The sequence below is a fragment of the Myotis daubentonii genome, chromosome 1 (genome assembly GCF_963259705.1).
Source record: "Myotis daubentonii chromosome 1, mMyoDau2.1, whole genome shotgun sequence".
Lineage (NCBI taxonomy): Eukaryota > Metazoa > Chordata > Mammalia > Chiroptera > Vespertilionidae > Myotis > Myotis daubentonii.
In genome coordinates, this window is record NC_081840.1 from 25,360,961 (window position 1) to 25,383,633 (window position 22,673).

The following is a 22,673-nucleotide window of genomic DNA, read 5'->3' on the forward strand; positions in this document are numbered from 1 at the left end:
TATCAGGGTCATAGTTGATTTGGAGTAGAGGAAAAATGTGGGAGTTAGAGGTCAGTGTTTTTAATATAAAAATGTTTATGCCAGTTTACATGTTTAGAAAATAGTATGTAATAAATCTTTACGTATCTACTATCCAGGTTCAACCACGATCCACCTATGATAAGTCTCATCTGTTTTTCTGGAAACCTACCCTTTTGCCCGCCCCCCCCCCCCCCCACACACACACACACACTTCCCCTTACATATAAATAAGAGCAATCTCAGGTAATTTACTGATTCAAGCGTTGTCCCAATTGAAGAATCACTTTACCTCACTTTCTTCTCTCTCCTTCTCTTTCCCACTCTCCCTCCCTCCCCACCCCATTTTAGCTTTATTTTCAACTCTCAGCACTGCAGCTCTGATGGTCCAACTCTTCGAAAACACACATCTGTAAAGGTCAGCCCTGCACCCTGAGCAGCTCAAGGGAGGAACTGTACCAGCAGTGCCTCATGCCTCCGCCTTTCTCTGCCCTGGACTGATGGTTCCATAATGGCAGTGGGTGAGGCCCTGGTGCACATCAAGGTCAATCTTCTACTGCTTTGGTTTGGGGTGTCTCTGTCCAATTCTGGCCACTCTCAGGCCAAGCCCTCTCAGGGCTTCTCCAAAGAAGTCGTGATCCCCTTGAAGGTGACCAGCAGGGACCAAGATGCTAAGGCTCCGGGCTGGCTCTCCTACAGCCTGCGGTTCGGGGGCCAGAGACACATTGTCCGCATGAGGGTCAAGAAGTTCCTGGTTTCCAGACACCTACCAGTGTTCACCTACACGGACCAGCATGTCCTCCAGGAGGATCAGCCTTTTGTTCCTGATGACTGCTACTTCCATGGTTATGTGCAGGGGGTTCCAGGGTCCCTGGTGGCCCTCAGTACCTGTTCTGGAGGTTTTCAAGGAATGCTGCAGATAAATGACCTTGCTTATGAAATTGAGCCCATCAGGCACTCTACCACATTTGAACACCTGGTGTATAAGATAGACAGTGATGGTACACAGTCCCCACCTATGAGATGTGGCTTGACAGAAGAGAAAATAGCACGCCAACTGGAGTTTCAAGAGTTGCCTAAGTCCACTCTGATGCAAAGTTCTTATGCGAACTGGTGGACTCACTTGCGATTTCTTGAACTGGCAATAGTTGTGGACCACTTTCGATACCTTTACTCTGGACGGAATGTGTCAGCGGTGCAGCGTGAACTACTTAATGTTGTCAGTATGATAAATCTCTTATACCGCCCTTTCAAGCTGAATGTAATTTTGACCGGAGTTGAGGTCTGGAATCAAAGAAACCTAGTTCCCACTGATGACATGGATCAGCTTCTGGATGACTTTGGTCTCTGGAAGTTTGTCAATCTTGATGGCCGACTGCAACATGATGTGGTCCATCTTTTCATAAAAAAATTTTTTGGGATTAAGCTTGGTATTGCCTACACTTCAGGAGTATGCCGGAAGCCCTTTAATACTGGAGTTGATGTTTTCCTAGACCACAATGTGAACTCTTTTGCACTTACTGTGATCCATGAGCTTGGCCATAATATGGGTATGCAGCATGACACCGCATGGTGTGTGTGTGGTTTCAAGTGGTGCGTGATGGCAGCCATGAAACAGCTAACAGTTAAATTCAGCAACTGCAGTTATGCCCAGTATTGGGACACTACGATTCGTACCGGTTCATGTATTTACACTCCTCCATCTCCAGGGAATATTTTTAGGTTACAGTATTGTGGGAACCTAGTTGTTGAAGGAGGAGAGGAGTGTGACTGTGGATCTGTAAAGCAGTGTGAACAAGATCCCTGTTGTCTGTTGAACTGCACTCTGAGCCCTGGTTCTGCTTGTGCTTTTGGGCTCTGTTGCAAAGACTGCAAGCTCATGCCATCAGGGACTCTGTGCAGACAACAGATCGGTGAATGTGACCTCCCAGAGTGGTGCAATGGGACATCCCACCAGTGCCCAGAAGATGGATATGTGCAGGATGGGATTCCCTGTGGTGACAATGCCTACTGCTATGAAAAGAGTTGTAATAGCCACGACAAACAGTGCAGGGCGATTTTTGGAGAAGATGCAAGGAGTGCATCTCAGGAATGCTACAAAGGAATCAACTCCCAGGGAAGCCGTTTTGGCCACTGTGGTCTAATTGACAAGGGATACCGAAAATGTAATACCTTAGATACCTTCTGTGGGAGAGTTCAGTGTGAAAACGTATCAGTTATTCCTAACCTGACAGAACATACTACAGTACATCAGCTTCAGTTAAATTTCACCAGTTGCTGGGGCACTGATTATCATTTAGGGATAACCATACCTGATATTGGTCTAGTGAAAGATGGCGCAGTGTGTGGTCCAGGAAAGATATGCGTCCACCAGAAGTGTGTCGATATGACTCTTGTGTCAGAAGACTGTCAGAATGAGAACTGCCACATGAGGGGAGTCTGCAATAATAAACAGCATTGCCACTGCAGCCAGGGGTGGGCACCTCCCAACTGCACGCTAAAAGGCGATGGAGGTAGTATTGATAGCGGCCCACCTCCTTCTACGAAAGAAGGACCACAGGCAAAGTTGTCTTACCTTTTTTTATTGTGGCTTATTCCTTTGATGGCTTTATTTTTATGTTGCTTCCTTCTGCTTTGTATGAAAATGAAAAGAAAAACGGAAGAAGAGGTAGAGGGAAAACAAGAAGAAGAGGTAGAGGAAAAGAAAGAAGAAGAGGAACCTGAGGACAAAGGGGAACAATAAGGCTTCTGCTTCATTTTAAAAATCTCCAGTTTTTTAATAGTAGAGAAACATGCCTACTATTTAAAGAAAAAATTTAAGGATCTCTCATGTCTGGATCATATGATACTGAAGGATTCCTAGCACTCTCTTACTTCCTCTTCAGTGTTTCAAGCAATATTAAAAGTTCACTTTTTTTTTTCTGGAAGTCGTCTCTTATTTTTTTAAAGAGAATGTTTATAAGAATTTATTGGAGCCCTGGCTGGTGTGGGTCAGTTGGTTGGATGTCATCCCGTGCACTGAGAGGTCACCTTTTTGATTCCTGGTCAGGGCACATGCCCGGGTTGCCAGCTCGATCCCAGTAGGGGGCATGCAGGAGGCAGGCAATCAATGGTTCTCTCTCACATAGATGTTTCTCTCCGTCTCTTCCTCTCCTTTCCTCTCTGGAATATCAGTAAAAACATATGTTTTAAAAAGAATGTATTTGAGCCAAATTGACAGCATACTGGGGAGCAAGATCTCAAATGCTCCATGGAAGGCGTCTCTTTCTGTATCCTGAATGAAGGGACAGACAGCAGGTGTAAACCTTCTCCCGCCTTTGCATTGTAAGACGTAATGTCTGGGATGTGCCACTATACACCCCATTTCTGTTTTGCCAGCTCTCTTTCAGGTAGCTATGCCAAAAGGGGGCAGTAGACGTAGCCTGGGATGAAGGATGAGGGGAGAAGGAGTGTACTTTCCTGTGTGCTAAAAGTTACACATAGTGTCATTTTGGCTGGGGCCATTCACTCTGGTTGCCATGTTCGGTTTGGGATGCCAGTTTTGTTGGCATTGTTAGAACCACCCTCATCCTTCCTTAGAAGCACCAGCACCAGCTGGCCACGGACACCCTCAGAGTTGTGAGTTCAGTGCTGGGGTTAGCAGGGTGATCCTCCTCCAAGTTCCTGAAGCGTGAGCGCCAGCTGGTCACTTGCCCTCCTTAAAGGTCCCTGCTCTGCAGAGGAGCTCCTTTAATACGCTCAACTTTTCTTTGTTCCCCTGGCCCTAGGGCAGTGGTTCTCAATCTTCCTAATGCCGCGACCCTTTAATACAGCTCCTCATGTTGTGGTGACCCCCAACCATAACGTTATTTTCGTTGCTACTTCATAACTGTAATTTTGCTACTGTTATGAATCGTAATGTAAATATCTGATAGGCAGGATGTATCTAGGCGACGCCTGTGAAAGGGTCGTTCAACCCCCCAAAGGGGTCGCGACCCACAGGTTGAGAACCACTGCCCTAGGGCTTGGTCAGTAATTACTTCCTTGTGATAGTTGGAGTTCTCCAGAAGCAGACCCCACGTTGGAGTTTAGAATGCAAGACGTTTATGAGGGATGAACACCTGGAAAGGAAAGCGTTGTGGATGAAACCAGTTTTGCAGACAGAGAAACAGAATTATTCTGTAGGCCTGAACAAGCCTTGGCCAACCTGGATGCGCACTAGGGACCAAATGTTTCCTGTCAGATTTTTCTTGCTTTGGGCTGCACTGGCAGGACCTTCATACCCCAGTTATACATGAAATGTAGGTGCTGGTGTTTCTGGACCTCGCTGACTCTACCCATTCCATATGATCGTTTCCTTGAAATTATAAATAAGGTTTAATGAGGGTAAGACCTCTGATTCCTGACAATCCAGTACCTTTGTTTTCTCAAAAATTTTTGAAAAAATTAACTGTTGAAATCCTGTGTGAATCTATGATTTCAGATTCAATCCCTTTAACAGAGGTAGAACTATTTCATTTTTTAAATCTTGTGTCAATTTTGGTGAATGATGTTTTTCAAGGCATTTCCCCCCTTATTTTTCTCAAATTTATTAGCATAAAGTGTTCATAATATCTTTTATTTTTCCTTTTTATATTTATGTGAACTCTATGTCTCCTTATTCCTTCCTTCCTGATACTGACAATTTCTTAATTTTGTTCTTGATCAATTTTCTATCTGCCTGTGTTCCTATACAGTTAGGATTATTAGGTTTTCTTTCTTTTTAAAAAAATTCTTTATTGTTTAGAGTATTATATATGTCTCCTTTTTCCCCCATTACCTCTCCCCAGCCACTCTCACCCCCCAGCACATGCCCTTACGCCCCTAGTGTCTGTGTCCATTGGTTAGGCTTATATGCATACATACAAGCCCTTTGGTTGATCTCTCCCCCTTATCCCCACCTACTCCCCTGCCTTCCCTCTGAGGTTTGACGGTCTTAGATGCTTCTCTGATTCTGGATCTATTTTTGTTCATCAGTTTATGTTGTTCATTATATTCCACAAATGTGAGATCATGTGATTTTTATCTTTCTCTGACTGGCTTATTTCACTTAGCATAATATGCTCTCCAGGTCCATTCATGCTGTTGTGAATGGTAAGAATTCCTTCTTTTTTAAAGCAGCATAGTATTCCATTGTGTAGATATACCAGTTTTTTAATCCACCCATCTGCTAATGGGCACTTAGGCTGTTTCCAAATCTTAGCTATGGTGAATTGTGCTGCTATGAGCATAGGGGTGCATATATCCTTTCTGATTGGTGTTTCTGATTCCTTGGGATATATTCCTAGAAGTAGGATTCCGGGGTCAAATGAGCATTCCATTTTTAATTTTTTTAGAAAACTCCAAACTGTTCTCCACAGTGGCTGCACCAGTCTGCATTCCCACCAGCAGTGCAAAAGCTCCTTTTTCTCCACAACCTCTCCAGCACTTGCCGTTTGTTGATTTGTTGATAGCCATTCTGACAGGTGTGAGATGGTATCTCATTGTCGTTTTGATTTGCATCTCTCAGATGATTAGTGACTTTGAGCATGTTTTCATATGTCTCTTGGCCTCCTGTATGTCCACTTTTGAAAAGTGTCTATTTAGGTCCTTTGCCTCCTTTTTTTTTAAAAAATATATTTTATTGATTTTTTTACAGAGAGGAAGGGAGAGGGATAGAGAACCAGAAACATCGATAAGAGAGAAACATCCATCAGCTGCCTCCTGCACACTTCCTACTGGGGATATGCCCGCAACCAAGGTACATGCCCTTGACCGGAATCGAACCTGGGACCCTTCAGACCGACACTCTATCCACTGAGCCAAACTGGTTAGGGCCTTTGCCCATTTTTTGATTGGATTGTTTATCTTCTTTTGTTAAAACGTATGAGTTGCCTATAAATTTTGGAGATTATACCATTATTGGATATACTGATAACATTGGCAAATATGTTCTCCCATGAAGTTGGCTTTCTTCGTTGTTTTGTTGATGGTTTCTTTTGCGATGCAGAAGCTTTTTATTTTGATGTAGTCCCATTTGTTTATTTTCTCCTTAGTTTCCATTGTCCTAGGAGCTGTGTCGGTAAAGATATTGCTAGAACATATGTCTGATATTTTGGGATTGTTAGGTTTTCTTGATGGTCTCTTCTAGTGAAGTTACTATATCCAGCACAGTGCACATGACTGGAGCTTCTACTTGTGTAAATCGATGATAATTCACTATCACTCACAAAGACCCATGTGATTCTTTGCTGTAAAAATACTATTGAATTAAATGGTAATAGGATGTGGATCACCACCTGCAACCGTTGAGTGGTGGCATTAATTTCTGCTGTTTCATTCATGATATGTTAGTGTTTCTGTTTTGCTATGGAGATAGGTGGGTATGGAGGAAATATTTAGGGTTTCTCACTTGGTCTTTGCTATCATAACTCTTACTTCATAGATCAAAGACCATTATGAGGACCCCGTCATCTTCTGAATTTATTTACTCGGGAGCCAGGGAAGTTACCACAGAGTGGGTTCACGGACCCATTGGACCCATTGGGAGATGCCCTGGGATCAGGATTTTCTTTATTAACATGGTCTCCTTCATGGGGCATTTTGTGGTGTCTCCATCAGGTCAGACCTTGCATCCAATAGTCTTCAAAAGATCTGAGAATTCCCCCTACTCCCATTGTGTGGTTACTCTGGTACATGTATATCCATTGGGGGAACAAGTACCTTTGGGAAACGAGACCCAGTGGGGAAACAAGGTAAGGGTTATTTATTGCATATATTTTCGGTGACATTGCAGGGTGCTTCCTGAAAGGTACCTGGTTTTTCCTTCAATCGGAAATAGCTCATTGATTGATCTGACTCAGGATTTGAAAACTGGACAAGAGATGCCCACTGCAAAAGTTGGCATCAGTATGTTGATCACCAGCTCTTGATCTTTTTTTGTTGTATAGTGCAATAAATGCCCTCATTGTCTACCCCTCCTCTATCATCCCTAGGAGAACCCAAACCTATTATACATGGCCTCAGATATATTTAGGTCAGGGCCCAGAGTTCGTCATGCTAGCCTTATTGCCCATTACAGTAGTTACCACTTTGTTCTAATAGTTAAGGACTAATACTTTTTTTTTTTTTTTTTTACTATTCTGTAATCTTATGACCTTCACTGACACTACGGAGCCCAGTTCTATAGCACCTGGTCCTGTCATCAACCCAGGCCGACAGAGACAGCCACCATTGAGGCCCCAATGCTGACTGCTTTCCTCTGACTGGCATATGTATTTCTTTCTTTCTTTTTATTTTTTTAATAAATATATGTTATTGATTTTTTACAGAGAGGAAGGGAGAGGGATAGAGAGTTAGAAACATTGATTAGCTGCCTCCTGCACACTCCCTACTGGGTATGTGCCTGCAGCCACGGTACATGCCCTTGACCGGAATTGAACCTGGGACCCTTGAGTCCACAGGCCGACGCTCTGTCCACTGAGCCAAACCGGTCAGGGCTGGCATGTGCATTTTTTATTGCTTGAGTTAAGACGTTCCTCTGGGACCTCCAGAGAAATGGTGTCAGCGGTGGTTTCTCTGGTCTTTTGTAAGAAATTCATTCCAACACAGCTTCTTCCCTAAATATTCTGACCCCCACATTCACTTCTCTGCCAAAGTAGTTCTAGTATCTCTACCTCAATTATTATAGCCCACCAACATTTCCAAGCCTCAAAGATACAACAATTCCAGCCGGCCGGCATGGCTCAGTTGTTGAAAATTGACCTATGAATCAGAAGGTCATTGATGTTTCTATGTCTCTCTCCCTCTCCCTTCCTCTCTTAAATGAATAAAATATATATATAAAAGAAAGGAAGAAAGAAAGAAAAACTTCTACAGAGACTTCACTGTTTCTGACTCAGTGACACAGCGAGTCACCGAGGTCTTCACAGAAAGTGAATTTGTTTAAAAAATAAATAAATAAAAATAAAATAAATAAGGGGGTGCTCAGGATTTAACATTCTTGCAAAGATACCTAGAACTGATTCTAACGTGCTGCTGGAATTATTGCTTTTTTTTTAAAAAAAAAAATTATTTAGAGAGGAAGGGAGAGGGAGAGAGGTATAGAAACATGATGAGAGAGAATCATTGATTGGCTGCCTGCTGCACACCCCCCAACAAGGATTGAGCCCGCAACCCAGGCCTGTGCCCTGACCAGGAATCGAGCCTGGGACCTTCAGTCTGCAGGCCAACGCTCTATCCACTGAGCCAAACTGGCTAGGGCTGAGCACCCCCTTATTTAAAAGCTTTCCCTTGTATAATCTTATATTCTATTTCTCCTGAAACAATATCCTCAGCATCTGTTCCTATATATTCCTGGCTCTCAAAGCTCTCTTGACCGGTGATCTACTTCTTCTCATACTGAGAACTGTACTGACCTAGTTATTGGTCTGGGTGCAATAAGGAAAAGGCAAGAACAGATCTTTAGGAGGATAAGCATGATCTTTGGTGGAACATGGTCTCCAGGCAATGAGACGCTGAGCCCTTCCAGCCAAGGGTAAGGAGTGAGTTCTGCTGGCCCCGGTGTTCATGAGAATCTCAGGATTCAAATTTTCAGATGCAGCCACTCAAACGTCATCCTCAATCTCAGGATGGCATTTCTTCCTTAATAGGATTTTTACATAGGAAACATACCAGAGTTCTAAATTCAGTAACCTTTATAAATCTGCATATTTGTGACAAATCTTGGGTATCATTTTCAACACAGTCTATAGAATGAGATTCTCTTCAAACATTGTCATAGAGGTCTTAGGACGTGCACACCATATCTGAGTTATATGAAGTAAGCCTGTCATTTTCTTTCTTCATGGCTTCTTCACCAGTTAACTAACTTCATAATCTTCATATTTCTAATTCAAACATGAGAGCTATTGTATAAGCCAGGGCACCACTGCCATCTGTACCTCATCTAAACACCCTCAAGTGAGTGTCCTAGTTTCTGGTGTTGCAGCACACCAGTTGTTACAAATCCACCGGCTGCAACTGTGAGTCCTAGTGGCCTTCTGACAAATAAGCAATCCAGTTCTAGAATCTCACATCCTACACATCTCCTTTTAAAGAACACTTCTGATACTAACCATCCCTGACCCTGAGTCCCTGAGATAAAAATTTGAGTGTGAGGCAGCTTATTAGAAATACAGCCCCAAGATGTGAGTCCATGGTGAAAGAGTGGAAAACGGAGACAGAAAAGGGTTAAAAGCAAGTCAAGCATACATGGATGACCATGTGAGCCACCAGGACAGAATTCTACTGCGGCCTGTCTGAGACACATTGTCACACACCTCACACTTATCCCATGAGGACTGGGGGAGCTGTGAGTTATATTTACAAAATATCTCTCATTGGTTAACAGTTACTTCCGGATGTATTCACCTCCTCTTGCTCCCAGCCTGGTCCTGAATGGGCCAAGCACACTCCTGTGAAGTACAGAGGCATTAGTGTATATAGGAGTTGTCGCCAGTACAGCAGAAGATAGATTTGCATTTAATCCTTGCCCTAGCATCTGTTTTCTAGGGGACCTGCATACAGTAGAGGTTTATGGCCCACCCTGCATCCCGGCAGTTACAGTAGACAATGCCCATCTCTGGCAGTTTCCCACTTTAAGTGTTGCAGCTCACTTCTTTTCCTGATAGCTTTCTCCTGCGTCACGGAGGGGTATTCTGAGGCATACTTCACATGGCCTCTTATTGAGTCTGCAGGGGCATAGCCCCAGTAGCTCACAGTGGGAACTTGCTCATTAATATGCTCTTTTTGTGCTTCCAAATAAGCTAACTCAACCTAAATCCTGGTCTTAGCATTTGCTTTTTGGGGAATCCAAATGAAATAGCAGGTAAGACTCTATGTTTGCAATAGGAGGTTCATTCTACAAAATCATAAAAAAATATTTAATTTTTAAAAAATATATTTTATTGATTTTTTTACAGAGAGGAAGGGAGAGGGATAGAGAGTTAGAAACATTGATGAGAGAGAACATCGATCAGCTGCCCCCTGAACACCCACTACTGGGATGTGCCCACAACCGAGGTACATGCCCTTGACCAGAATCGAACTTCAGTCCACAGGTCGACGATCTATCCACTGAGCCAAACTGGTTAGGGCCATAAAAATATTTTTAAAATATATAAATCCTATATAAGCTTAAAAGAATTATTCAATTGATAAATTTGACTATCATCAAATGTACCTTATTATTTTTTTTAACAACTTCAAAAGACAGTAAACTGGAACAGCTGCCTTTTGTCTCCAGATAGCCATATACACTTAAAACAGGTGGATCTTCTCCAAGTTTAATCAGGTTGTGTTATTGGTTCATGCTTCCCTGTTTCTATGGCTCTACTACATGTCCTTTTCTTCTTTCTATCCCTGGCTGGTAGGTTGTTAGATGTTACCCTCATATATTCCTAGAGTGCATCAAAGGGATGACCACAAAGTGACAGAAGCACATAAGTAGAACACATAACATTGCCCAAGGAAATGCCTTTCCAAAGGTATGATGTTTAAACTCTATGGAGAGAAAAATTGGAGTTTTCCAGGGCCTGGGTACAGATGGTGGGTGGGGGTGGGGGTGGTAAACAGCATTTTTGGAATGAGAATTGCATGTACAGATGTGCAGAAACACAACACATTCAAGTATATTCATAACAGAAAATATTCAGAGGGTGAAAAGTATGCAAAACATAATGGATAATGATATCAAAAAGATCATCTGACTCAATATACAAAGACTATCATGTAGAAGTTATCTAGATCATACATAGAGGTTACCTGATTAGATATGTATTTCCAAGAGACAGGCTTTCCAAAAGCATTGAAAACAGAATAGGAAGATAAATTTGGGACAAAGAGGCTGCTGAAGGGTAAGAACCAAAGGGAGCATTATAAATACACACTATTTTAAATATTCAATGTCCAGTTTTGAGCAGGACCTTCAGTGGTTTTAAAAACAGGAGTAAGCCCTGACTGGTTTGGCTCAGTGGATAGAGCGTCGGCCTATGGACTAAAGGGTACCAGGTTTGATTCCTGTCAAGGGCATGTACCTTGGTTGCGGGCACATCCCCAGTGTGGGGTATGCAGGAGGCAGCAGATCGATGTTTCTCTCTCATCGATGTTTCTAACTCTCTATCCCTCTCCCTTCCTCTCTGTAAAAAAAATCAATAAAAATATATTTTAAAAAAATAAAAACAGGAGTTTTATTTTTAATTTTCCTAATTAATTTCATTTAATTGATAATCCATTTATAATATTTTTCAAATATTTATTGTATATAAAGCACTGTTCTATATATTGGGATGAAACAGTGTGCAAAAACAGATATAAACAACCCTGCCCTCACAGAGAGTATGTTCTGGTATTCAAAGAAAATACTCCAAGAGGATACCAAACCACTAAATTAAGGCAAAGAAAGCAGACAAACTTGGTTAGAAAACACAGAGGGTACAGGGCCAGGAGTTTTTATTAGACAATAATTTGTTTATACTTTAACAGGAATTTCTTTTGGTTACCAAACAGACCCAATAGTTTGGGTGGGACAAGCAATAGTATCCTCTTCCTTTTCAGATTTTGGAGCAGAATGTTAGAAATTTTAAGTAATTTTCCCAACTTCATTACATCTCTTTTGATAATAGGAGACACTGTCCCTACAGGGAATCCAGGCCTGTGCATATCCATCCTCTGGGCATTGATGGGGTGTCCCATTGCACCACTCTGGAAGGTCATATTCATTGACCTGGTTTCTACAGAATTCTGTTGATGGCATGAACTTGCAGTCTCAACTTGTTCTATGCTTATCATTGGGAAAACATTTCCAAGATTCCAAATTTCAATCCCAATCAAAATCACATACGCCGAAACCGGTTTGGCTCAGTGGATAGAGCGTCGGCCTGCGGACTGAGGGGTCCCAGGTTCGATTCCGGTCAAGGGCATGTACCTGGGTTGCGGGCACATCCCCAGTGGGAGATGTGCAGGAGGCAGCTGATCGATGTTTCTCTCTCATCGATGTTTCTAACTATCTCTCTCCCTTCCTCTCTGTGAAAAATCAATAAAATATATTTTTTAAAAAATCACATAAGTACCCAACTGTTGATAAATGGTATTCACTATGTTCACAACAAGAAACGTATTCTCTTTACCTTTGAGAAATTACTTTGGGAATAAATGGAGAGGCAAGACTCACTTATAGGCCTTTAGATGTCTGTCTCCCAGCTTTCCCATGAGTCATATATGCACTCAAGAAACACAAATTGTACCAACTCAGAGGGAAACTGGAGCTTTATTTGCTGTTTACACAATGAATAGTAGTTAGGAAGATGTTGGGAATAACCTTTTCTTGATGGCAATGTTTCTGATATTGATCTATATAAAGGAAGGTCTCTGCATTTTCTAACTCTCTGTCGGAAATGTGCTTCAGGCACGTAACATTGCTACCTCCAAGAAATTAAAACTTTATAATGCGTAAGATATTAAATTAGAGGCATTTTCTTAATCGGAAGGGTGAGCCTTGGTCTTCCAGGGACCAACACGTTTTTGGAGATATATAAATACAGTAGTCAACAGTAGGAGCAAAACAGACAAACTAAGAATCATAACTAGAAAGAACACGCCTTTTCTGGCAGATGCCGGGCCACTGTCAACACTACCTCCATAGCCTCTGTGCAGGCAGTAGGGCGGGGACCACCCATAGCCACAGTGGCAGTGATGTTTATTATTGCAGACTCCCTTCATGTTGCAGGTCTCAGGCAGGCAGACTTGTGATAGGAGGGGGAGACTGACACACTTCTTCTGTATGCAGATCTTTCTTGAACCACACATGGTGCCATCTTTCACTTCACCGATATCAGGTGTGTTTAGCCCTAAATGATAACCGACACTCCAGCAGGTGACACCATTGATATGTGTGTGCTGCAAACCAGAGTGATCTCTTAGATGGGGAATGTTCCTTACATTCTCACACTGAACTCTCCCACAGAAGGTATCTGAGGTATTACATTTTAGGTATGTCGTGCTATTTAGACCACAGTGGCCAAAAACGTTTCCCTGGGAGTTGATTTCTTTGTAGCATTCCTGAGATGCACTCCTTGCATCTTCTCCAAAAATCGCCCTGCACTGTTTGTCGTGGCTATTACAACTCTTTTCATAGCAGTAGGCATTGTCACCACAGGGAATCCCATCCTGCACATATCCATCTTCTGGGCACTGGTGGGATGTCCCATTGCACCACTCTGGAAGGTCACATTCACTGATCTGTTGTCTGCACAGAGTCCCTGGTGGCATGAGCTTGCAGTCTTTGCAACAGAGCCCAAAAGCACAAGTAGAACCAGGGCTCAGAGTGCAGTTCAACAGACAACAGGGATCTTGTTCACACTGCTTTACAGATCCACAGTCACACTCCTCTCCTTCTTCAACCACATCATTTCCACAGCGCTTCAGCATAAGCATTTCCCCTGTACTTGGAAGATTGTGCAGACATGATCCCTGGTTTAAAGTGGTCTTTGTAAAATCGGCATAACTACAGTTGGTGAATCTTTCTGCCGGCATTCTAATAGCACTCATGATGCAACCACTTTGCCCACACCAGCAGAATTCTTCATCATGCTGCATACCCAAAGTATGGCCTAACTCATGGGCCACGGTGAGGGCAAAAAGAGACCAGGGGTCTTCTTGGAAATTATTAACTCCACAGTCGATAGGAGGACGACATATTCCTGCAACATAGGCTATACCAAGTGTACGTATAAATGAATTTTTAATGAAAATATGGGCAGCATCACAACGTAGCCTCGAAAGACTGATTTGTTTCCACTGAGCAAAATCCTCCAGAACCTGTTCTATGCTTATCATTGAGAAAACATTTTCATGATTCCAAATCTCAATCGCAATCAAAATCACATAGGTATCCAACTGCTGATAAATGGAATCCACTATGTTGATAACAAGATATACATCTTCCTGCACCTTTGAGAAGTTACTTTGGGAGTAAATGAAGAAATTTCGATCTACCACCACAACCAGCTCCAGAAACCATGAGTGGGTCCACCAGTTATCAGTTGAATTTTGTTTCAGAGTTGTTTTTGCGGCAGCCTCTTCTAATCCCAGTTGTTGGTGTGCTACATCCTTCTTTGTTAAGCCACATTGAATTGGTGGGAATTGTGTCTCATTAGTGTCTATCTTATACACCAGGTGTTCAAATGTGGTAGAGTGCCTGATGGGCTCGATTTCATAAGCAAGGTCATTTATCTGTAGCATTCCTCGAAAACCTCCAGAACAGGTACTGAGGGCCACCAGGGACCCTGGGACCCCCTGCACATAGCCATGGTAGTAGCAGTCATCAGGAACAAAAGGCTGATCCTCCTGGAGGACATGCTGGTCTGTGTAGGTGAACACTGGTAGGTGTCTGGAAACCAGGAACTTCTTGACCCTCATGTGGATAATGTGTCTCCAGCCCCCTAACTGAATGCTATAGGAGAGCCAGCTTGGAACCTGTGAACCTCTGCTTTTGCTTGTCACCTTCAGGGGGACCACCACTTCTGGGGAGCTGAGGTGTTGAGAAAGCCTAGCCTGGGAGAGGCCAGAAAGGGACACAAACACCCCAAGCCAGAGCAGCAGGATAACAATTCTCATGGACACCCTGGCCTCACTAGCCTCCATTATGGAGCTGCCATTACGGAGTCATCTATCCAGACAAAAAGAGTGTGTGAGGCACTGTTGGTCTGGCTCCTGCCTCTGAGCTGGTCATTGTGCAGAGCTGGCCTTTAAGGATCTGATTCCTGGCAGAGCTTCAGTGCTGAAATTGAAAATAAAAACAAGGGTGGGGAAGGTGATGGGAAGTAAGGAAAGTGGGAGAAAGAATTGAATGGTGAAAAGTGATTAATAAATCATGAAAATGCTTTAGATTTGCTTTCAATAAATGGGGGCGGGCAGTTGGGGGTTATAGATAACACAGAATTGGCCATATGTTGATAATTGGTGCAGTTGGATGTACTTGGGTTTTAATTTAATCTGATTAGGCTTGCGTAGGGGAAATGGAAATGAAGATGCCTGACCCACTACCAATAATCTGCTGGACTCTGAATTAATCCCTAGTCAATACTTCTTTTAACCTGATTCAAATCCTTCTATGTCATCTGTCCATACAGCTTCCTTTATGACTTCAGCTCTATTTTTTTTATGACAAAGAAAGAGGGAGAAAGAAGGAGAAAGAGAACCAAAATGAATCCTAAACCTCTTCACAGAGCTCCTCTATATATACTTATCATATTAAACTTGAGCTTTCCCTAAAGCTCACTTTAGAGCAGTGGTTCTCAACCTTCCTAATGCCGTGACCCTTTAATAGAGTTTCTCATGTTGTGGTGACCCCCACTTTCATTGTTACAAATTGAACATAATGAAAGCATAGTGATTAATCACAAAAACAATATGTAATTATATATGTGTTTTCTGATGGTCTTAGGCGACCCCTGTGAAAGGGTCGTTCGACCCCCAAAAGGGTCGCGACCCACAGGTTGAGAACCGCTGCTTTAGCGAAATCCAATTCTCAGAAGCCCTATATACTTCATGGTTCAGAGTCTGGGTTCCTATTCTCCCCATGAAGTCATTTCCAAACTATTCATCCTGCTACATTTCACTACACTAATTTTTAACTTTTTTCTCCTCACTCTTCCATTAACCACTCCCTATCATTCTTATACAAACTTCAAGACAGTCTTATGCTCCATCAAAAATCATGAAAAATGATAGCAAGTATATAGACAACTCATCTGAAAACCAGATGGATTTTTCAACCTCTCCAATTCAGCTTCAGTGTACCTCAGTTTACCCACCCATAGCCATAATCTATACCTCGTCGTCACCAAATGAAGCAAAACCAAACCATTTCTTATACCCCAAGCAACTTACCAATAACTGTAATCATTCCAGCTCTCCGTACTCATGCTATACCTATTCCTTAAACTCAAAGAGAACCCACATATTTTTGTCTTTCATTATCTCCCATTTCTCTCAATCTCATGCCTCTGCCTTCAGTTCCATTCCATTTGAGTCTAGTTGGTCAGTTCTATCACTTCAACCACTTTCTGACAAAACCTTTAATTCCCAAAAGCTCTACAGTAATTCTAATTTGCAAAAGAAAGAAAACTGGTTTAATTCTGTCATATACTTTTTCCATTTCTATACCAAAACTCCCATACACCACAGCAACACTTATGCCAAAATTTGGGGGGTGTTTGTGGCCATTGGGGCACAATATAAAATGGATTTATCACTTTGGAACACAGTATAAATGTATATCTACAGTGATGCCAAATTCAAAGATAAAATGGCTTCTAAGATTTTCACCAGTACAAACTAATCTGAATTCATGCCCATTTCTACTTTTCCTTTACCCTACTCTATATCCCAATCCAAGATCACATCTCCTACGTACTTGAGGACTGATCCGGTCAATTTTCCCTACTTTCAACTCTATTTTGTCTTATTTTATCAGTTTTTAAAAATGTGTTTTCATTGATTTCAGCGGGAGAGGGGAAAGGAGAAGGGGAGAGAGATGGAAACATCAATGATGAGAGAGAATCATCAGTTGGCTACCTAATATAATAAGGGCAATCATGTCCCCAACCTGGGATTAAGCCCCAACCCAGGCATGTGCCCTGACTGTGATCTCCTGGTTCATAGGTCAATGCTCAACCACTGAGCCACACTAGTCAGGTTATTTTACCAGTTTTTAACTGATAATTAGGGTAAGCAACTCATTCTAGTTTGCCCTAGAGTCCCAGTGGTCGGCAAACTCATTAGTCAACAGAGCAAAATATCAACAGTACTTCTTCAAAATAGACTCGCCCAGGCCGAAAACCGACTTCTGCGCATGGGCCACGAAGTTTCAATCGCACTGTACGTGCGCGCCCACATGTGGTATTTTGTGTAAGAGCCATACTCAAGAGGCCAAAGAGCCGCATGTAGCTTGCGAGCCGCAGTTTGCCGACCACTGCCCTAGATTGTCTCAGTTCCTGGTTTTTAAACCACAAGTCTTGTATCCCAGCAACCCCTTCAGTCCTAGGTAAACTGGAATGGTTAATCAAACTATCCACAACACCTTACCCCACTCACGCTCAAGTCTCTCTTATCTTTAAAAAGGAAAACAAAACAAAAATTAAACTTCACATTATCCTATATAATAAGGAGCTAATATGCTAATTAGACCGAACAGCAGAGCAAGTGTCCAGACGACCTTCCCAATGAAGAGGGGAATGCAAGGGCTGACCGAGGAGGTGGGGCTGCGAGGGCCGAGCCCCTTGCACAAATTTCATGTATCTGGCCTCTAGTCCAACATAATATTCTGGCTATCAGCTTGTACATAGAGCCAAATTTGATGAATGACTTACCAGCAGAAGAAACAGTAGTTTCCATGATCTTTTCTTCCTAGACTGTTAGTACTACACTCATCAATGAACAAAGATTGGTCGTTGAGACCTCACATAACAAAGGGAAACATTAGCCCACCCCTGTTTGTCTCTCAGGTGACTAAATTCTATATTTAGCTGCTTAGCAACAAGAATCTTTCACTTCCCCAGAAACAACTGCCTCTGAAGAATATCTTGCTCTGGTTCCACAATTTCTATACAAATTTATGTCTGACTTTAATATAAATGGAAATGGGTAGCCTCCTCAACTCCATTCTATAGCCTCCTACAGTGCAGATGCATTTCTGCTCAATAATTTTGCTCATGCAATGGCACTGGCCTAGACTGTTAATCACTTCTCACTATTGGACTACATTATAATAACTTTCTAGGTCAAGATCAAATTCTACATTCAGCATATATCTTCAGTAATCAAGACAATATTAATATTCTGTAATACCCTTTGAAATTACCATATTCAATATATATATAAATATATATATATTTAAATATATTTTATTGATTTCTTACATAGAGGAAGGGAGAGGGATAGAGAGTTAGAAACATCGATCAGCTGCCTCCTTCACACTCCCTACTGGGGATGTGCCTGCAACCAAGGTACATGCCCTTGGCCAGAATCGAACCTGAGACCCTTGAGTCTGCAGGCTGACGCTCTATCCATTGAGCCAAACCGGTTAGGGCACCATATTCAATATATTTTAAATTATATAATTTATAACCTTGCTATTTTGTTTTGTATACAAGTTTTTGAAATTGCATCTCCTATGAATTATAATGTTTTTAAGAAAAATATGCTCAAAATGGTTTGTGAGAGAATTTATGGTATAGTATTTGCCAAAATATATCATCTATAAGATTTCAACTATGTAAATATTGCATAGGGTAAAAACTAATTCAATGAAGTGTTAACTCTAACTCTGGATAGATTCTTTTTTAAAGGGATATAAAATCATGATCTCAGTTCATTTCTTGGAACAAAGTCAACTTTCAGATCCAGAATCTGTTGATTAGAGAGACTGGTGGTTTTCTAAGAGGAAGGACATATCAACATTATGACAAACACTAGTGTCCTGGTGCACGGACTCATGCACATTGAAAGGAAATTAATTAGAAGAAATATTTTAATATTGCTATTCGCCCTTTCTTTACAATAGAAGTGTAAACCAAATTCACGATCAACAATGATGGATTGAAACACATACATGCAATTAGTGCCAGCGAGAGGTTTATATGTATTGTGCATGTGTGAGTCAACTTAGCCTTTTATATATGTACTAGAGGCCAGGTGCACGAATCTGTGCACAGTGGGACCCTAAGGGGGGTTGGGGTTGGGCCGGGACATGATCGGCCTTCTGAGAAGGCAGCGGGACACCCTTGAAGCCTGGGATTCCCGTCCTGCTGACATTCAGGCTGTTTGTTAGGGGCCCATTGGCGGATGCTTTTATATTATTTCTTCCTTGAGGAGAATCTATGGAGGGGAAGTGGCCGCAGTGCCGCAGGCCAACTTCCAGGAGGCCAGCAGCACTGTCAGGATTGTTTGGTGCCTGGCCCATTCTCTGGAGATTGTACCTGCAAGACTACTGAAGGAGTGAGCGGCTGCCGCCTGGCTGGTGGGCTGCTGGGCTGGGTAGGTCAGCTGAGAGATGCTCTTGCTATGGGAGCACACGGACCACTAGGGGGCAGCTCCTGTGTTGAGCATCTGCCCCCTGGTGGTCATTGTGCATCATAGCGACTGGTTGTTCGGTCGCTTAGGCTTTTATATATATACTAGGGGTCCGGTGCACGAAATTCGTGCATTGGGTGTGTGTGTGGGGGGGGGGGGGGAGTGTCCCTCAGCCCAGCCTGACCCCTCTCACATACTGGGAGCCCTCAGGCATTGACCCCCATCACCCTCCAATCGCAGGATCGGCCCCTTGCCCAGGCCTGACGCCTTTGACAGAGGCGTCAGGCCTGGGCAGGGGACCCTCATTTCCCCCATCACTGGTTCTGCCCCCAGCCCAGGCCTGATGCCTCGGCCAGAGGCGTAGACCCCCATCACCCTCCAATCGCCTGATCGGCCCCTTGCCCAGGCCTGACGCCTCCACCAGAGGTGTCAGGCTTGGACAGGGGACCCCCATCTCCCCCTGATCACTGGCTCTGGCCCCCGCCCAGGCCTGAGGCCTCTGGCCCAGGAATCATGCCTGGGCAGGGGACCCCCATCTCCCTCTGATCGCTTGCTCCACCCCCCGCCCAAGCCTGACGCCTCTGACCCAGGCTTCAGGCCTGGGCAAGGGGACCATCATATCCCCCCAACCCCCGGCTCAGCCCCCCGCCCAGGCCTGATGCCTCGGCCAGAGGAGTTGACCCTCATCACCCTCCGATCACCAATCACCAGATCGGCCCCTTGACCAGGCCTGAGGCCTCTGGCAGAGGTGTCAGGACTGGGCAGGGGACCCCCAGCTCCCCACGGTTGCAGGCTCTGCCCCTGCCCAGGCCTAATGCCTCTGGCTGAGGCGTCCGGCTCGGGCAGCGGGGACCCGCAGCTGCAGCGGCCCCGCGATCATGGGCTTCGCTTTAGGCCCAGGCAAGGGACCCCTACCTCCTGGGACTGCCAGCTTCGACCGTGCCCAGCTCCCATCGCTGGCTCCACCCCTACTTCCTGCTATCACTGGCCAGGGCGGCAAAGGCGCCTGATTCTCCGATCATGGCTGGGGGGCAGGGCAAAGGCGGCCCAAAGCCGCCTTTGCCCTGCCCCCCAGCTCTTAACTCCCCCCTGGGTTTCTGATCACTGTCAGTGTCAGGGGGCTTCTTCCTGCTTTCCCTTTCGCCTCCCTGCATTGTGCCTACATATGCAAATTAACCGCCATCTTGTTGGCAGTTAACCGCCATCTTGTTGGCAGTTAACTGCCAATCTTAGTTGGCAGTTAACTGCCAATCTTAGTTGGCAGTTAATTTGCATATAGCCCTGATTAGCCAATGAAAAGGGTATCGTCGTACGCCAATTACCATTTTTCTCTTTTATTAGATAGGACTAGAGGCCCGGTGCACAAAAATTTGTGCACTCGGGGAGAAGGGGGGGTCCCTCAGCCCGGCCTGTGCCCTCTCGCAGTCTGGGACCCCTCAGGAGATAACGACCTGCTGGCTTAGGTCTGCTCCCGGAAGGCAGAGGGCAGGCCCAATCCCTAGGTGCAGCCCCTGGTCGGGCTCAGAGCAGGGCTGATTGGGGAGTTGGGGCGCCGCCCCCTGTCATGCACAGAGCAGGGCGGATCAGGAGGTTGCGATGCCACCCTCAGTCACGCTCAGGATAGGGCCGATTGGGGGGTTGGGGCACTGCCCCCTGTCACACTCAAGGCAGGGTCGATGGGGAAGTTGCGGTGCCACCCCCTGTCATGCACAGAGCAGGGCCCATCAGGGGGTTGGGGAGCTCCCCCCTGTCACGCACAGAGCAGGGCTGATCAGGGGTTGAGGAGCTCCCCCCTGTCATGCACAGAGCAGGGTCGATCAGGGGGTTAGGGAGCTCCCCTCTGTCACACACAGAGCAGGGCCCATAGGGGGTTGGGGAGCTCCCCCATGTCATGCACAGAGCAGGGCCGATCAGGGGATTGAGGAGCTCCCCCTGTCACTCACAGAGTATGGCCGATAGGGGAGTTGGGGCACCGCCCCCTGTCACACACAGAGCCGCAGGGCGATCAGGGGGTTTGGGCGCTGCTCCTGTCACGCTGATCCCGGTGCCAGGAGGCCTCTCGGCTCAGCTGATCCCGGTGCTGGGAGGCATATTACCCTTTTACTATATAGGATAGAGGCCTGGTGCATGGGTGGGGGCCGGCTGGTTTGCCCTGAAGGGTGTCCCGGATCAGGGTGGGGGTCCCCACTGGGGTGCCTGGCCAGCCTGGGTGAGGGGATGATGGCTGTTTGCAGCTGGTCACACACCCTTCAGGGTGGGGGTCCCCACTGGGGTGCCTGGCCAGTCTGGGTGAGGGGCTGAGGGCTGTTTTCAGGCTGGCGGGTGACTGAAGCTCCCAACCGCTCCTTTTTTTCTTTTTTTTTCTTTTTTATTCTGGGGCAGCTTTAGCTCTGGCTCCAGCTCTGAGGCTTCTGCTGCTGAAAGCAGGTATCTGGTTTGTTTAGGTTCTATAATCGAAACACTGCATCAACTCCAGCTCTGAGATCCCGGCCGGCTGAAAGCTGGTTTCTGGGGTTTTGTTTAGCTTCTATATTTGTTACAATGTTTCAAACTGCAAGCTCAGAGGCTGGCAAGGCAGGCGGGGAATGTTGGAGTTCTCCATCACTGAAGCAAGCAAGCCTCATGTTAGCTTCCAGCTGCCTGGCTGCCGGCCGCCATCTTGGCTGGCAGTTAATTTGCATATCAGCCTGATTAGCCAATGGGAAGGGTAGCAGTTGTATGCTAATTACCATGTTTCTCTTTTATTAGATAGGACTAGGGGCCCGGTGCACAAAATTCGTGCACTGGGGGGGGGAAGTGTCCCTCAGCCCAGCCTGCCCCCTCTCACATACTGGGAGCCCTCAGGGGATGTCCTAGTGATGGCTTAGGCCCACCCCCTGCTCCCCTTGGGGATAGGGCCTAAGCTGCAGTCTGGCCTCCCTTTGTGGGAGGTGACCGGGTTGATCAGGGGAAGGCACCAGCCCCATCACCCCGCTGCTGCAGCCACTGCCAGTTACCGCAGCCAGCAAGGTTTTTTCATCAACACGGACTCCAGTCCCTTCACCATGAAAAAATGACAACTTTCTTTAGGCATTTTCAAGATGTGTCTTTCATATAATAATAATTTCTTTATTATTTTTTTTATCCTCACCTGAGGATATGTTTCCATTGATTTTTAGAGAATGTGGAAGAGAAAAGGAAAGACAAAGAGAAACATCAAAGTGAGAGGAACACTTTGATTGGTTGCCTCCTGCATGAGTCCTGACCTGGGCCCCGGCCAGGGAGGAGCCTGCAACCTAGGTACATGCTCTTGGTCAGAATTGAACTCAGACCCTGCCATCAGCAGGCCAAGGCATTATCCACTGAGCCAAACCAGCTAGGGCAGGATATGACATTTCTTAGCCCTCTAGCAGCGGACCTTCGTTTTTTTTGCCAGGAGTGTGGTGAAAAACCCTAGATCACCTTTTTGGATTCTTATTATCCAAGTTACTAAGAATATTACCAGTGGCATACAGGGAGCTTAACCAATGAGTGGTCAGAAAAGGTGTTTCCTCTGTAGTTCACAC

At 44.8% G+C, this 22,673-nt stretch overlaps 2 protein-coding genes across 2 annotated transcripts; one reads left to right on the forward strand and one right to left on the reverse strand.

The window, feature by feature from the left end:
• The first annotated feature begins 375 nt into the window (after positions 1-375).
• Positions 376-3,149, forward strand: ADAM20 (ADAM metallopeptidase domain 20). Its single transcript, XM_059665502.1, has one exon. It carries the CDS (start codon positions 530-532, stop codon positions 2,759-2,761), a length of 2,232 nt encoding a protein of 743 aa, XP_059521485.1. The 5' UTR covers positions 376-529; the 3' UTR covers positions 2,762-3,149.
• An 8,966-nt stretch (positions 3,150-12,115) lies between these two features.
• On the reverse strand, positions 12,116-14,829 carry ADAM21 (ADAM metallopeptidase domain 21). The gene has a single exon (XM_059665597.1). It carries the CDS (start codon positions 14,695-14,697, stop codon positions 12,532-12,534), a length of 2,166 nt encoding a protein of 721 aa, XP_059521580.1. The 5' UTR covers positions 14,698-14,829; the 3' UTR covers positions 12,116-12,531.
• Between the last annotated feature and the right edge of the window lie 7,844 nt (positions 14,830-22,673).

Excerpts from the sequence above, each read along its gene's own strand:
- ADAM21 (XM_059665597.1), bottom strand. The coding sequence starts at position 14,697 with ATGGAGGCTAGTGAGGCCAGGGTGTCCATGAGAATTGTTATCCTGCTG.
- ADAM20 (XM_059665502.1), top strand. The coding sequence starts at position 530 with ATGGCAGTGGGTGAGGCCCTGGTGCACATCAAGGTCAATCTTCTACTG.